Source organism: Ambystoma mexicanum, chromosome 8 (genome assembly GCF_040938575.1).
Source record: "Ambystoma mexicanum isolate Mex_15411 chromosome 8, UKY_AmexF1_1, whole genome shotgun sequence".
Taxonomy (NCBI): Eukaryota; Metazoa; Chordata; class Amphibia; order Caudata; family Ambystomatidae; genus Ambystoma; species Ambystoma mexicanum.
The window spans coordinates 1,082,173,712-1,082,187,452 of NC_090929.1; the positions used below are offsets into that span (position 1 = coordinate 1,082,173,712).

The 13,741-nt window shown below is 54.8% G+C and overlaps 1 protein-coding gene across 6 annotated transcripts in view; it reads left to right on the forward strand.

Moving 5' to 3' along the window:
* UBR4 (ubiquitin protein ligase E3 component n-recognin 4) overlaps window positions 1-13,741 on the forward strand; it is a 2,945,062-nt gene that overhangs the window by 2,789,093 nt on the left and 142,228 nt on the right. For all 6 annotated transcript variants that reach the window (XM_069611069.1, XM_069611071.1, XM_069611072.1 and 3 more), the window contains one exon: window positions 13,044-13,157. In XM_069611069.1, the coding sequence (XP_069467170.1) occupies window positions 13,044-13,157 (114 nt within the window). The remainder of the gene's footprint in view (window positions 1-13,043; window positions 13,158-13,741) is intronic.

The window sequence follows — 13,741 nt, forward strand, 5'->3', positions numbered from 1 at the left end:
ACGCTGTTTTACAGGTCATCAAACCAGGTTATTGCCTCCAATTCCTCCAGCGACCTCCAGCCACAGCCCCAAGCCACCCCCTTGTCTCTGGACCCATCCTCCTGGAGGAAGTCCATCAGCTTCTGTCGAAAAGCGCAACCGAACTGGTACTGCACTCAGAACGAAGAAGAGTGGGGGGTACTCCACTTATTTTCTGATGCCGTAGGAGGATGCAGGATTGGTCCCATTCTGGATCTGTACCTGCTGAACTGTTACTGTGCATGGACAAGTTCAAGATGGTTACACTGGCCCAGATCCTACAAGCCCTAGATCGACAGGACTGGTTTGTATCACTGGACCATCAGGGTGCCTACTTCCACCTGCCGATTCATCAAAAGCACAGGAAGCAGCTGGGGTTTGTGATGGGCCAACATCACTACCAGTAGAAGGCCCTGCCGTTCGGTCTTTCTTAGGCTACCAGGGTTTTCACCAAGCTGTGAGCAGTGGTGGCGGCTCTCCTCAAGAGGGGAGGGCATTCATGACTTTCCCTACTTGAATGACTGTCTCCTCCAAGCTTGCTCCCCAGATCTAGTGTTGACGCATCTGCTCCGAAAATCCAGGCTATTGCACAGCCAGGGCTTTTCCCTGAACTTCAAAAAATCTCAGGCTCAAAGTCCCTCCTGTTTATCGGTGTGATCTTGGACATTCGCCTGGGCAGGGCCTTCTCGCATGAGGATTTAGTGGCAAACATCTTTCCCATGGTCAATGTCCTCCAATCCCAGGAACAAGTCCCAGCCTCGGCCTTCCTGAGCCTCATGGCCTCCTGCATCCTAGAGGGGCCAGAGGCGGCGAGCCTGCACATGAGATTGCTTCAGTGGCTTGCTAATGATTGCAGTTTCGCCAACCTTGGCCCCAGGTGACTGTGGTCATAGGCGCATCTCTGACTGGTTGGGGTACTCACTTGTCGGACCGGACTGTGGTCTACCGTGAAGTCTCAGGAACACATCAAGGTGCTGGAGCTGAGGGTGACCAGGCTGACCCTGGTCGCTTTCCTCTCCTGTGTGAAACAGGAGCGTGCTGATCCTGATGTACAACACTGTGGCCATTTGCTATCTCAACAAGCGAGGTGGTGTGGGGTCCTTACCTCTGTGTAGAGAAGAAATGAGGCTGTGGTTCTGGGCTCTCGAGAACAGTGTCCCTGCGACGGCGTCTCATCTGACCGGATGAGAAAATGTTGCAGCAGATGCCTGGAGTAGGCAGACTTCGATTAAGCTCTGTGACGCTAGCTCTGCTGAGTTTGCCGCTGATGCAGGTCCCACTTCGGACAAAAGGCGTTCACCATCACCATCATCCTTCTCAATGAGCCTGCCTACGAGAGGGGCGTCTTCAAAGAGAAAGCCACTCTCAGTCCTAACTCTGTGGGTCTGTGGATAATCTGATGAGGTTAAAGTCCAGGGAGGACTCGTCGCAGCCAGCTAATACTTTACACCAGGCCAAGTCAACAGTCGACGAGCGCATCGTTGACAAAGGCAACCTCAAGCACTTAGTTATCTAAGTCAACAATGTCCACTGTTGCTCTGAAGGAGAAGAGCGCCACCAGGAAAGAAGTGGCAGCCGCTCCTCGAGTTACCTTTCCCCCAAGGCGAGATAAGGCTGCGGAAGCAGTGACAAAGGAACCGGGCCAGGGAAAGACCAGGCAGCTGCTCCAACCCAGCAACCTCCTGAGAGGGAGAGGGAGAGGGAAACGGTCCCACCTGTGGAGCCTCCCAGTTATGCAGACCAGCAGTCTACTGAGGATAGATCGGAGCAGTTCTACTCAAATACTGACGAGGCCAATGATCCGCACGATGGGTGCTACTCTGACCACAGAAGGGGAATATCTGAGGGAGGAGCTCAGTCCCCTGTGCTGAAGAGTAGGATCATCAGCCAGGATTCCACTCTGCTGGTTCCGTTTACCCCTAGACCTAGGTATGTGTCTCTGGACATGCTATCAACCCTACACACACTGATCACCGAAATCCAGCAAAGGATGCCTCCATCGGGATTGCACCTCCACGAGAGGCTTCAGAACCTCCAAGGGTAAACTCTCCCCACGGAAGAGGAAGTCCAAGTGGGCGATGGCCCTCGGCATCATCCGACCCCACCGCCACCTTGTCACGAAACTGCTCCTACCGCAGCCCTGGATCCTCACAAGGACACGACAACCACATCTTCTGGTACCGACGAGGATGACCATTTCATCGCAGCGGATGGGGAGACTCCACACGCGAACAAGGCTCATAGGGCCTCCCTCCCACCCAGACAAAGCTGGATCCTTTCATTCAGTCATGTTGAGGGCCTCTGAACTATTTCAGCTGGTTCCGAGGAGACGAAGGAGGGTTTCCTGTACCAAAGACATGAGTTGAGGAGAAAAACTATCATGTCCATTCCCTTCCTGGACGACATCTGGGAGGAGGGCCTAGCCCTAATGAAAAATCCAGGTATGGGACGACCAAGTGCGACAGATAGGAAAAGAAGTACAGGGTGCCCGATTCGACTCCCACGGGGTTAAGGGCTCAGCTTTCACCAGATTCAGTGGTTTTGGCTGCAGCTTGGAAATGCTCTGCGAACCAGTCATCGGCAGCCATGATACCTCCGGACCAGGAGGAGAAGAAGCTGGATGTGATGGGCAAGAGTATAATTTACACAGCAGCCTCTACCGTCAATGCAGCGAACAGCCTAGCCATTTTGTCCCATTATGACCGGGAACTCTGGCACAAGCTAGGCCCGATCCTGGACTTCCTGCCCGAAGACGAGAAGGTTTAGGCACTGGAACTCTTTCAGGAAGGAGAAGGGGCCTCAGATCACGCCATCACGGTGGCGGTCGACATCGCGGACACAGGTTTTCGCCAGATGGGGAACGGAGTATCTCTGCGCCGTCAAGGTTGGTTGAAGGCTACAAACTTCCGCCAAGATCTTCAAACAAAGGTGGCGGATATGCCGTTCGACAGGAAGAACTTCTTCAGAAAGGTGGTCGACGAGTATTTGCAGGCGATAAAGACAGAAACGGAGACGACCCGTTCCCTCTGAACTTTGTAACAGTGACCATCCTTGTCCTTTCGCTCCTCCAGAGGAAAGCCAGGAAGATCTTCAAAGTGTTATAGTACTCCTTACAGGCAGCCCTCGTGCTCTTCCCCTCAATCGTACAGGGGGCGCTCTTAAGGCAGCAGAGGTCAGTGGCTGCGCTGTCTGCAAGGCAGTACACCTCCCCCCGAGCAGACCTGAACTGACACCCCAGTAGCAGGCCAGCTGGCGAAGTTCATCAGCACGTGAGAAAACATCAGCATGTACAGATGGGTGCATGACGCTCTCGGACAGGGGCACACCTTGGAGTTCCAACACAAGTGTCTGTGTAGCCCTCCGATTCAGCAGCAAGACCTACACGGGCTGCTGCTTCTGCAGGATGTGCTCCATGTTCTGGAAAGGGGCAATAGAGCCTGTCCTCCTACGGCTCCAGAGTATATTCCAGTATATATATATATATTTCTAGTTCGAAAGAAGACATGGGGTTGGAAGCCGATTCTGGATTTATATGGTCTCAACAAGTACTTAAAGTCCCAAAAGTTCTGGATGGTCACATTGCAGCACGTGCTCGTCCAGCTGGAACAGGGAGATTTTCTGATGTCGTTGGACCCGGAGGACACCTACTTCCACATCCCCATTTACAAAAAGCACTGCAAGTTCCTGTGATTCATAGTTCAGGATCAGCACTACCAGTTCAAGGCTCTGCCTTTCAGCCTGAAGTTGGCACAAGGGTGTTTACGAAGTGCCTGGCCCTGATGGAGGTGCATCTTCGTCTGCAAGACATCCACATATACCGCTACCTGGACGGCTGGCTGGTGTGTCCCGCTCACAATCTCTGGCAAGCGAACACACGGCCCAATCCTTACATCATGCTGACAGAGCTGGGATTTTCCATAAACTATCCAAAGTCTTGCTTGAAGCCATCTCAGGATGCTCTATTCCTGGGCGCATGACTCAACACGGTGACGTGCGTGACATCTCCCTTGGAGGAGAGGGTGAAAGATGCAACACTTATCGTCTGCCCATGCAGCGACAGTGCAGTCCATCAAGTCACTTCTGGGCATGTTGTCCTCCTGCATTAACCTTGTTTGCCTCTGAAGATTGCGCATGAGACCTCTCCAGGAGTTCCTGGATGCGAGGTGGATGTGTGGGGAACTTTACGGAAAATATCTCCTTCAAACGAAGAGTTCCGTCGGGTGATACAGTGATGAGGTGTTCGGCAGCATCTCGTCCAGGGAGCTCCTTTTCAGTTTCCTCCTTACCAGGAGGTGGTCACCACGGACGCCTCTCTAGAGAGATAGGGATCCCACAGCATACAGTGCACGCCAGAGGCCTCTGGCAACCAGAGGAAAGGGACCTACATCAACGTCCTGGAACTTTGGGCCATATTCTGGGCCCTCAAGTTTTTTTTGCCGTCATTGAACGACAAGGTGGTGAGGATCTTCATAGACAACACCACGACCATGTTCAGAAACGGGGGGGGGCAGTCTCCGGCACTCTCCAAAGAGGCCCAGGACTTGTGGCAATGGGCAATTCGTCAAGGCATGTTCCTCATTCCGTTTCACCTGGCGGTAGTCACGAACACCATTGCGGACTCACTCAGCAGGGAGCTTCACCAGGACCCGGTGGATCTGCTGTTTTACAAATGGGGACGACCCTAGATCGATCGCTTCGCAACAGTGGCGACCACCAAGTGCCAGAGGTTTGCCTGCAGGTTCCCGCAGCCCATGATCAGGGGGGACGGGTTCTCGTGGGAGGGACAGTGTCTGTACGTTTCCTCTCCTACTACGTGTGATCAATACTCTGTGTCACTGCAGGATGATACTCGCCGCCCCAGCATGGCTGTGACCATTCTGGTATCCAGAACTACTGCATCTGTCAGTGGCCAAGTCCTTCAGGCTATCGCTGTCCCCGGACCTTCCCGCAAGAAAGGGGGGAGCGATTCTGCATCACGATCCATAGTCTGAACCTGAGGGGGTGGCTCCTGTAGCCTTAGAGTTTGGGGTTTATGCTCTACCTGACAAATGTAAAGACATCCAGGCCATGGCCAGGGCCTCGTCAACGTTGAAGTGCTATGGGCATAAATGGAAACGCTTCTCTGTGTGGTGCAGGACTCTGACTATTATTCCGCTGCGGGTCACATCCCCTCAACTGCTGCCATACTTGCTTTCCTTGGCCAAAGCAGGGATGGTCATGCCTCTATCAAGGTGCATCTCGCCGTCATATCCAGGTACACTAGGTCTCCCAGCAGGCCTTCACTGTGGTCTCAGACTCGTCAAGGAGTTCCTCATGGGACTTTCCCTCCAGTAAAGGCTCCTCCTCTGGTGTGGGAGCTCAATGTGGTGCTAACTAAGCTCATGGGAGTACCTTTCGGACCTATTCACAGGTCCCGCTCAAGTTTCTCTCGTGAAAGATAGCTTTACTTGTGGCTATCACCTTGGCCCGAAGGGTTGAGGAGATTCAGGCCGTGTCCTGAAACCAGCCTTACTTGTCCTTCCACGCTTCGAGGGTGGTACTGCGTACACACCCTACGTTCATGCCAAAGGTGCCTTGGGAATTCCTCCTCAACAAGCCTTTGGTGTTATCAGTTGTCTTGCCGAATCAGTTATCATCGCTGGCGGAATGGACTTTGCATTCGCTGGACGTTGCTTGTTCCTTGAAGTTGGCGGAATGGGCTTTGCATTCGCTGGACGTTGCTTGTTCCTTGAAGTTCTACGTGGCACGTACAAAGAGTTGTCTGAAGACTTCTCAGTTGTTTGTCAACTTTGGTCCTGTAAATCAGGGGAAGGCCTTGTCGAAGGCTTCCATCTCCAGGCGCTCTCTGGCTGCATCATGCACTGTCATCGTCTGGCGAGCAGGTCACTGACAGGTCAGCCGAGAGCCCATTCCACCAGAGCTCTTACAGCAACAACCGCGTTTCTCTCTGGTGTGACCCTGCTCGACATCTGCAGGGCTGCTACGTGGTGGTTCATGCACACCTTCACGAGGTTCTACTGTGTCGACAGGGATTCCAGGGAGGAGTCCTGAGTCGGCCAAGCGGTGCTACGCAAACTGTTTTAGGTGAGTCTGTTCCACAGGTGAGTGTTTATTGCTTCTGTTGAGCCTTGCCACCTCCCGTGGTTGTGTATATGTACTACTGTGTAATCGATGTTCATGAGCATGTGAATCCATGCCAAGGCCCCATGCTGGAGAAGGTTTAAGTTACTTACCTGTAACTATTGTTCTCTGGCATGGATTGACATGCGAACCATCCCTCATTCTCCAGCATGGGGTCTGGCATGGATTCACATGCTCATGAATATTCCCCGTCGTCAGGCTGGGAATCCTCGGTAAAGAAAAAAACCAGTATCAGTTTCGTTTCTGATCTGTCTTTCGTAGTAGTAACCAATCACTGGTCTCTGCGTCGTACTGACCACAGCCAATGACTGCCCTCTACCTAAGCACCGCCTCTGGCAGACATCTTCAGATTTTTACCGCACGTTCATGTGTTGGGATCCTCGTGCTACTGCTCTCGAGCGTTAGTGTTAATTTTTCACGTTTTTTCTCAAAAACTTCGTTTTTTCGGTCAAAAGAGCCTCAAGCTCCACCGACTCTCCATCCGATCAACGGGGACCCGTGTCGGATTCGTCTGCGCCCCTCAAGGGTGAAGATTTCGTCGTGCTACGCTTTTGGAGGACTCCAGAAGCTTCTCAGGCCCAGGCATGGCCCAGGAGAAGGGAAGCTCGACGCCCGGAAAGCTGTTCAGGGTCTGCCCTGGATGCCAGCTGCAGAACGTCTTTGAGGATGAACACTCCCTTTGTCTCTACTGCTTACATGAGGACAAGACGCACGTGGAGAAGGACTGTGCGTTTTGCGGCAATATGTCGGAGCGGACCATGAAGGACCGCCATCAACGTCTCGCCAACTGGCTGGAAGGGAAGAGCCCGTCAGGCGAGAAGAAGAGGAAGAAATCCGAGCGGTCTTCTAAGACCTTTGAGGACGCCCCGGCGACGGGGGTCAAACACAAGGCCAAGCACCGCGAGTCCGCTGGCACCGGGAGCGCCGAACGGTCGGCCTCTACGGGCGCCAGGCAGGGCGCACCCTCCCCGGCACCTTCAGCCACGAGCCAACGCTCTGGGTGGGGAAAGAGGAAGGGCGAGCACCCGGCGAAGCTCCTGGAAAGGCCCCGGTCGAGCTCGAAGGCGGAGGGGGAGCGAGGCAGTGTCCCCCCCTCAAGGATAAGGCGGTGAGCGCACCTAAGGTGGTGAAGGCCTTAATCCATCCGGCCAAGCCCTCTATCGATACTGTCGCGGCGGCCCTGGCTCAGCCTGTGGAGGCTACACCAGTGGTGGCGACCTCGGGGCTCAAAGTCTCCCTGCCACCTCGGAGGGAGTCCTCTTTTGTGCCCATCGATAGGACCCCCGTGAAATCCCCGGCGGGGAAGAAAAAGGGGGGGCAGGGCGTCGCCGTAGATTCGGCTTCAACCTCAGAGGAAGAGCTGATCGAGGTCTTAAGCCACGGCCTTGGCGTGGAAGAAGACCGGCCCGTCGGGATGGATCCCGACGCAGGTGACGACGACATCGGCGAGGGTGCCGACGGGGCTCATGATCGCCCGTCGGATTCCCCTATGCCAGTGCCGCAAGACAACTCGGCGGCCATTTTGTTGGCTATACAGTCCTTATGCTCGGAGATAAAGACGAGACTACCGTTGCCGACGGAGGAACCTCTCCCGTCGGGGGATCCTGAACCAGGACCTTCTGGTGTTCCCCCGCCCAAGAAAAGGATGATTCACCCTCCACCTCCTTTTCAGCCGTCGCGCCCCGTCCAGCCCTCCTCCCCGTCCACCCGAGGGGATGATACGGGGACTGACACGGCAGCGACGGGTATGGACGACGAGGTATACGAGGATCTACGGTCGTCACCTCCCACCAGGGCTTCTCCGCCCGACGAGATTGGATCGTTCCACTCCATGATCGCCAGGGCATCCGAGCTTTTCCAACTCTGCCCTGAGGAGAAGAAAAAGGAAGGATTCCTTTATCAACGGCGCGAGGCCAAGAGGAAGACCGTCCTCGCGGTGCCTCTACTGGACGACATTTGGGATGAGGGCCTCGCCCTCCTCAAGAACCCTTCCACGACGCCAGCTAGAAGAGACCGGTACGAGAAGAAGTACCGGGTCCTGGACGCGGCCCCCCTGTGCCTCCGGGCGCAGCCTACCCCGGACTCCGTCGTCTCCGCGGCGGCCAGGAAGAAAGCGGGGGGGTGCGGCCTCCACATAGACTTCCCCACCGGACGGCGAGGGAAAGAAATTGGACGCTATGGGACGCACGGTCATCTCGTCTGCAGCGACGACGATTAAAGCGGCCAACGCCTTGGCTATCGTGGCCCGCTACGACAGGGAGCTAGGGTACAAACTGGCTCCCCTGCTGGACTTCCTACCGGACGACAAGAGGGCAGATGCCCTGGAGATCCTACAGGAAGGTGAGGTGGCGTCGGACCACGCCATCACTATTGCGACGGACATCGCCGACACTGGGTTTCGCCAGTTGGGCAACGGCGTGTGCCTTAGGCGGCGTGGATGGCTCAAGGCAACAGACTTCCGTCAAGACGTACAGACCAGAGTCCTGGACATGCCGTTCGATGGGAACAACCTGTTTGGGAAAACAGTGGACGATTCCCTTCAGGCCATTAAAGCGGACACTGAGACGGCCCGGGCCCTTGGGGTTCTGCAGCAACGACGGACGCCCTTTCGGAGCAGCGGAGGCAAGGGCTCCTCCAAAGGTTCCGGCGGCGGTTTCTCCACCTACCGTCAAGCGGCCCGCTCGTCGTCTCAGGAGGCCTACAGAGGACGAGGCAAGTCTGGCGGACCCCGCCGTCGTCGCCAAGGAGGTCAAGGCGGCAAAGCCTCGTCGAAACAGGATTGAACCGGCCGTGGGGTCGGTCCCCCACCGATGCACCCCGGTGGGAGGCCGGCTGGCGAGCTTCGTCAGCGTGTGGGAGTCCATCTCCACCGACAGTTGGGTGCTGGACGCCTTAGCCCGGGGCCACGCGCTCGAGTTTCAAAGAAGGTGCCCGCGCGTCCCCCCCGTGGCCAGGAAAGAGCTTCACGTCCCTCAGCTTCTCCTGGAGGTAAGGGCGATGCTCAGGAAGGGCGCCATCGAACTCGTCCCAAAGAGGCTTCGGGGCTCCGGAGTTTACTCGAGATACTTCCTCGTGAAGAAGAAGACGGGAGGATGGCGCCCCATCCTAGACCTGCGACGTCTGAACAAGTTCATCAAGTCGCAGAAGTTCCGGATGGTCACCCTCCAGCACGTCCTGGGTCAGCTGGAGGAAGGAGACTTCCTGTCGTCGTTGGATTTGGAGGATGCCTACTTCCATATTCCCATCCTAAAGGGGCACTGAAAATTCCTCAGGTTTGTGGTCCAAGGGCGTCACTACCAGTTCAAAGCCCTCCCCTTCGGACTACGGTCGGCACCCAGGGTATTCACCAAGTGCCTTGCACCGGTGGCGGCGCAGCTGCGCCGCGAGGGGATCCACCTCTACCCCTACCTGGACGACTGGCTCATCCGAGCCAAGACGAGGGAGCTCGCCGTGGAGCACACGGCAAGGACCGTCCAACTTCTCACGGACCTGGGATTCTCTGTGAACTACGCCAAGTCCCACCTGGTACCCGCGCAAAACGCACTGTTTCTGGGAGCGAAGCTCGACACAGTGTCCCTTCTGGCCTCCCCGTCGGAGGAAAGGACCAGGTCCATCCTGGGCAAGGTACAGCGGATGTTGGCTTCCGACGCGGCCAAGGTGAGGTCCATCAAGTCCCTCCTCGGAATGATGTCTTCTTGCATCTACCTCATTCCCATGTGCAGGCTCCGGATGCGCCCGTTGCAGGAGTTCCTGGACGCGCGCTGGATCCAAACGACAGGCGGCTTCGAGGAGAGGATCACACTCGACGAGAGTTTCCGCCGAGCGGTCCGGTGGTGGGGCACCCGCGCGCATCTGACGGCGGGCATGGACTTCCAGACCCCAGACCACCAGGAGACAGTGACCACGGATGCCTCCCTGGAAGGGTGGGGAGCGCACACCGAAAATCTGCACGCGAGAGGCCTTTGGCTCCCGACGGAGAAGTCCCTCCATATCAACGTCCTGGAGCTCCGTGCAGTGTTCTGGGCCCTCAGGTCCTTCCTTCCGTCCCTCAAGGGCAAGGTGGTGAGAATCTTCACCGACAACACCACCACCATGTTTTACATCAGGAAACAGGGCGGAACCAGGTCCCCAGCACTGTCCAGGGAGGCGCAGGACCTGTGGCATTGGGCCGTCGCCCAAAGGATGTTTCTGGTGCCGTTTCATCTGGCAGGGATAAAAAACACCATCGCCGACTCACTCAGCAGGGAGCTGCGCTCGTGCCACGAGTGGGAACTACGGCAGGATCTAGTGGATCGCCTCTTCCGACGGTGGGGCACACCCCAGATCGACCTGTTCGCGACGGCGACGAACTCCAATTGCCGGAGGTTCGCCAGCAGGTTTCCCCAGGCGAGGAGCATGGGCGACGCTTTCTCGTTCCCCTGGGAGGGCTTGTTCCTCTAGGCGTTCCCTCCTTTGCCACTGCTAATCCGGCTCGTCAACCAGCTCAAGAGGTCACGGTGCAGGATGATCCTCGTCGCACCTGCGTGGCCGAGGCAGATATGGTTCCCGGACCTTCTGGACTTGTCAACGTCCCCGCCAATCAAGCTGCCGGTGGACGCGGATCTACTCTCCAGGGAAGGAGGCGCCATCCTCCACCACGACCCGAAATCGCTGAACTTGCAGGCCTGGCTCCTGCAGCGCTAGAGTTTGGAGGATACGACATACCGGCCGACTGCAGAGAGGTTCTTGCAAAGGCCAGGCCGTCCTCGACTCTTAAATGCTACGGACACAAATGGAAGAGGTTCTCTGTCTGGTGCCACGCACAGAAGATTAACCCTCTACGGATTACGGCTCCCCAGGTACTGCCGTACCTGCTGACGCTGGCCAAAGCTGGACTGGCACACGCGTCCATCAAGATTCATCTTGCTGCGATCTCCCGATACACCAGAACCACGGGGCGGACGTCCTTGTGGTCTCATCGTCTGGTGAAAGAGTTCATGAAGGGACTGTTCAGACCGTTCCCGCCGGTGAACGCTCCGGCCCCGGCGTGGGAGCTCAACGTGGTGCTGACCAAGCTCATGGGACCTCCGTTCGAGCCTCTGCACTCGGCCCCGTTGAAGTTTCTGTCGTGGAAAACAGCGTTTCTTGTGGCCATCACCTCCGCACGACGGGTGGGAGAGATTCAGGCCCTTTCCTGCAAGGCCCCGTACTTGACTTTTCACGACACGAGGGTAGTGCTCAGGACGCACCCCTCCTTCATGCCCAAGGTACTGTCGGACATCCATCTCAACGAACCCTTGGTGTTGCCTGTGTTCTTCCCGTCGCCTTCGTCGCCGGCTGAGAGGACTTTGCACTCGCTGGATGTGGCTAGAGCGCTGAAGTTCTACGTGGACCGCACAAAGTGTTTTCGGAAGACGTCACAACTCTTTGTGAACTTTGGACCTGTCAATCAGGGGAAGGCTCTCTCGAAGGCTTCCATTTCCAGATGGCTCTCCGGCTGTATCATGTACTGTCATCGGTTGGCAAACCGACCGCTGCCTGGCCGTCCGAGAGCCCATTCCACCAGAGCGATCGCAGCTACCACGGCGTTCCTTTCTGGTGTGCCCCTGCTGGACATCTGCAGGGCTGCTACGTGGAGGTCGACGCACACCTTCACGAAATTCTACTGCGTCGATCGGGATTCCAGGGAGGAGTCCAGGGTCGGCCAAGCAGTGCTGCGCAACCTGTTCGCCTGAGGTGAGCCTGGTGAGGAGGTAAGATGCTTAATGTTGAGTTTGATGTAATGCTTAATGTTGAGCCTTTGCCACCTCCCGTGGTTGTGCATGTGTGTACTGCTTTGTATTCTTTATTCATGAGCATGTGAATCCATGCCAGACCCCATGCTGGAGAAGGAACAAGTTACTTACCTGTAACTGTTGTTCTCCAGCATGGGTCTGGCATGGATTCACATGCGAACCCTCCCGCCTACCCCTCTGCGGCTCTTCACTTGGTCATACTGCCACTTCACGTGCTTCCAAATCTGAAGATGGCTGCCAGAGGCGGTGCTTAGGTAGAGGGCAGTCATTGGCTGTGGTCAGTATGACGCAGAGACCAGTGATTGGTTACTACTACGAAAGATAGATCAGAAACGAAACTGATACTGGTTTTTTTCTTTACCGAGGATTCCCAGCCTGACGACGGGGAATATTCATGAGCATGTGAATCCATGCCAGACCCATGCTGGAGAACAGTTACAGGTAAGTAACTTGTTCCTTCCCCTCTTTGGCTCTTCTTGGTTCATACTTCCACTTTGTGCTTACCAAATCTGAATTTGGCCCCCCATGTCATTGGATGGGGCAGTATGTCCTAGAGTACAATGATTGGTTTAGAGGAGAAATAAAGTTTTAAATTGAAAGTGAAACTTTTTTTTTCTTTTACTGAGGATTCCCAGCCTGTTGACTGGGAATATTCATGAGTATGTGAATCCATGCCAGACCCATGCTGGAGAACAATAGTTACAGGGAAGTAACTTGAACCTTCTTTTGGGAACATAATAGCTCTCTGCTCCTGGCTGCCTTGCTCTCCTTTTACATGTTAATCTCCCCCTTGCTCCCATTGTCTTCTCTGTAAAAAATTGTTTTGGTCCCTTGCTTGTATTCATCCCTTGTAGTCTAGCACATGTTTTCTGCTTCTTTTTCTCCTCCTTCCTCCTCTCAATCTTGCCCATCTCTTCTCTTAACCATTATTATATACCCCTGACCCCAAAGATTAACTTCATATGCTCTGGTGTTTCCCATGTCAATTGCATTCTTGTATTCAGCGACACTTACCAGTGTACCCCATGTCATACCCGCAAATATATGTGTGTGTGTGTGTGCCTGCCTGCCTGCCTGTCTGTCTAACTGGTGTTCTGCCTTTTCTCCAAGACCAATGAAAAAGGTCAGGTGGTGACAAAGACGACACTCTTGAAGCAGATGGAGGAGCTGATTGAGGAGCCAGGGCTCACTTGCTGCATCTGCAGGGAAGGATACAAATTCCAGGTATGGTGAGATGTATCCTTCTGTGGGCATAGGTCATTGAAGAAGCTGACATGCCCTAATGGCTGGTGGGGTGGGGATCCTTTATTCCATACATGACTGTGCCATGCTGGATCTAGTACTGTGTAATGTTTGCATATCAGCCTCCTATCTATCCAAAGTTATTCCATGGAGTGGGGCTTAGGAGATGTACACCCCTCCAACTTTCAGTAGTGAGTGCCATGTGTAGGTGCTGTCTCTGACTCATACTCGTTTTGGGAACATCACTAAAATGAGCACACACTTCCTACTTGTTGGATTTACCATGAATCTTTACAGGAAATGGTCAGCTGTGCAGCCCTCAAGGACCCATGCCCCCCCTTCTTAAACCTCTTCTGGCATAGCACAAGTGTTGGGGGATGGCCAGTGGTACTTGACATCATGTGATCTTTAACATTCATAAGAGTTGAATGTCAATGCCTTTTTGCAGGATAGCAAAACACTTTTCCTGGGAGAAAACTCTTTTTCATGTTCATTTACGATTTTAAAAGCCTATCTAGGTTTTTTTGTTTAACTTTTTTCCACAATAAATACAATTCACCTCCAAA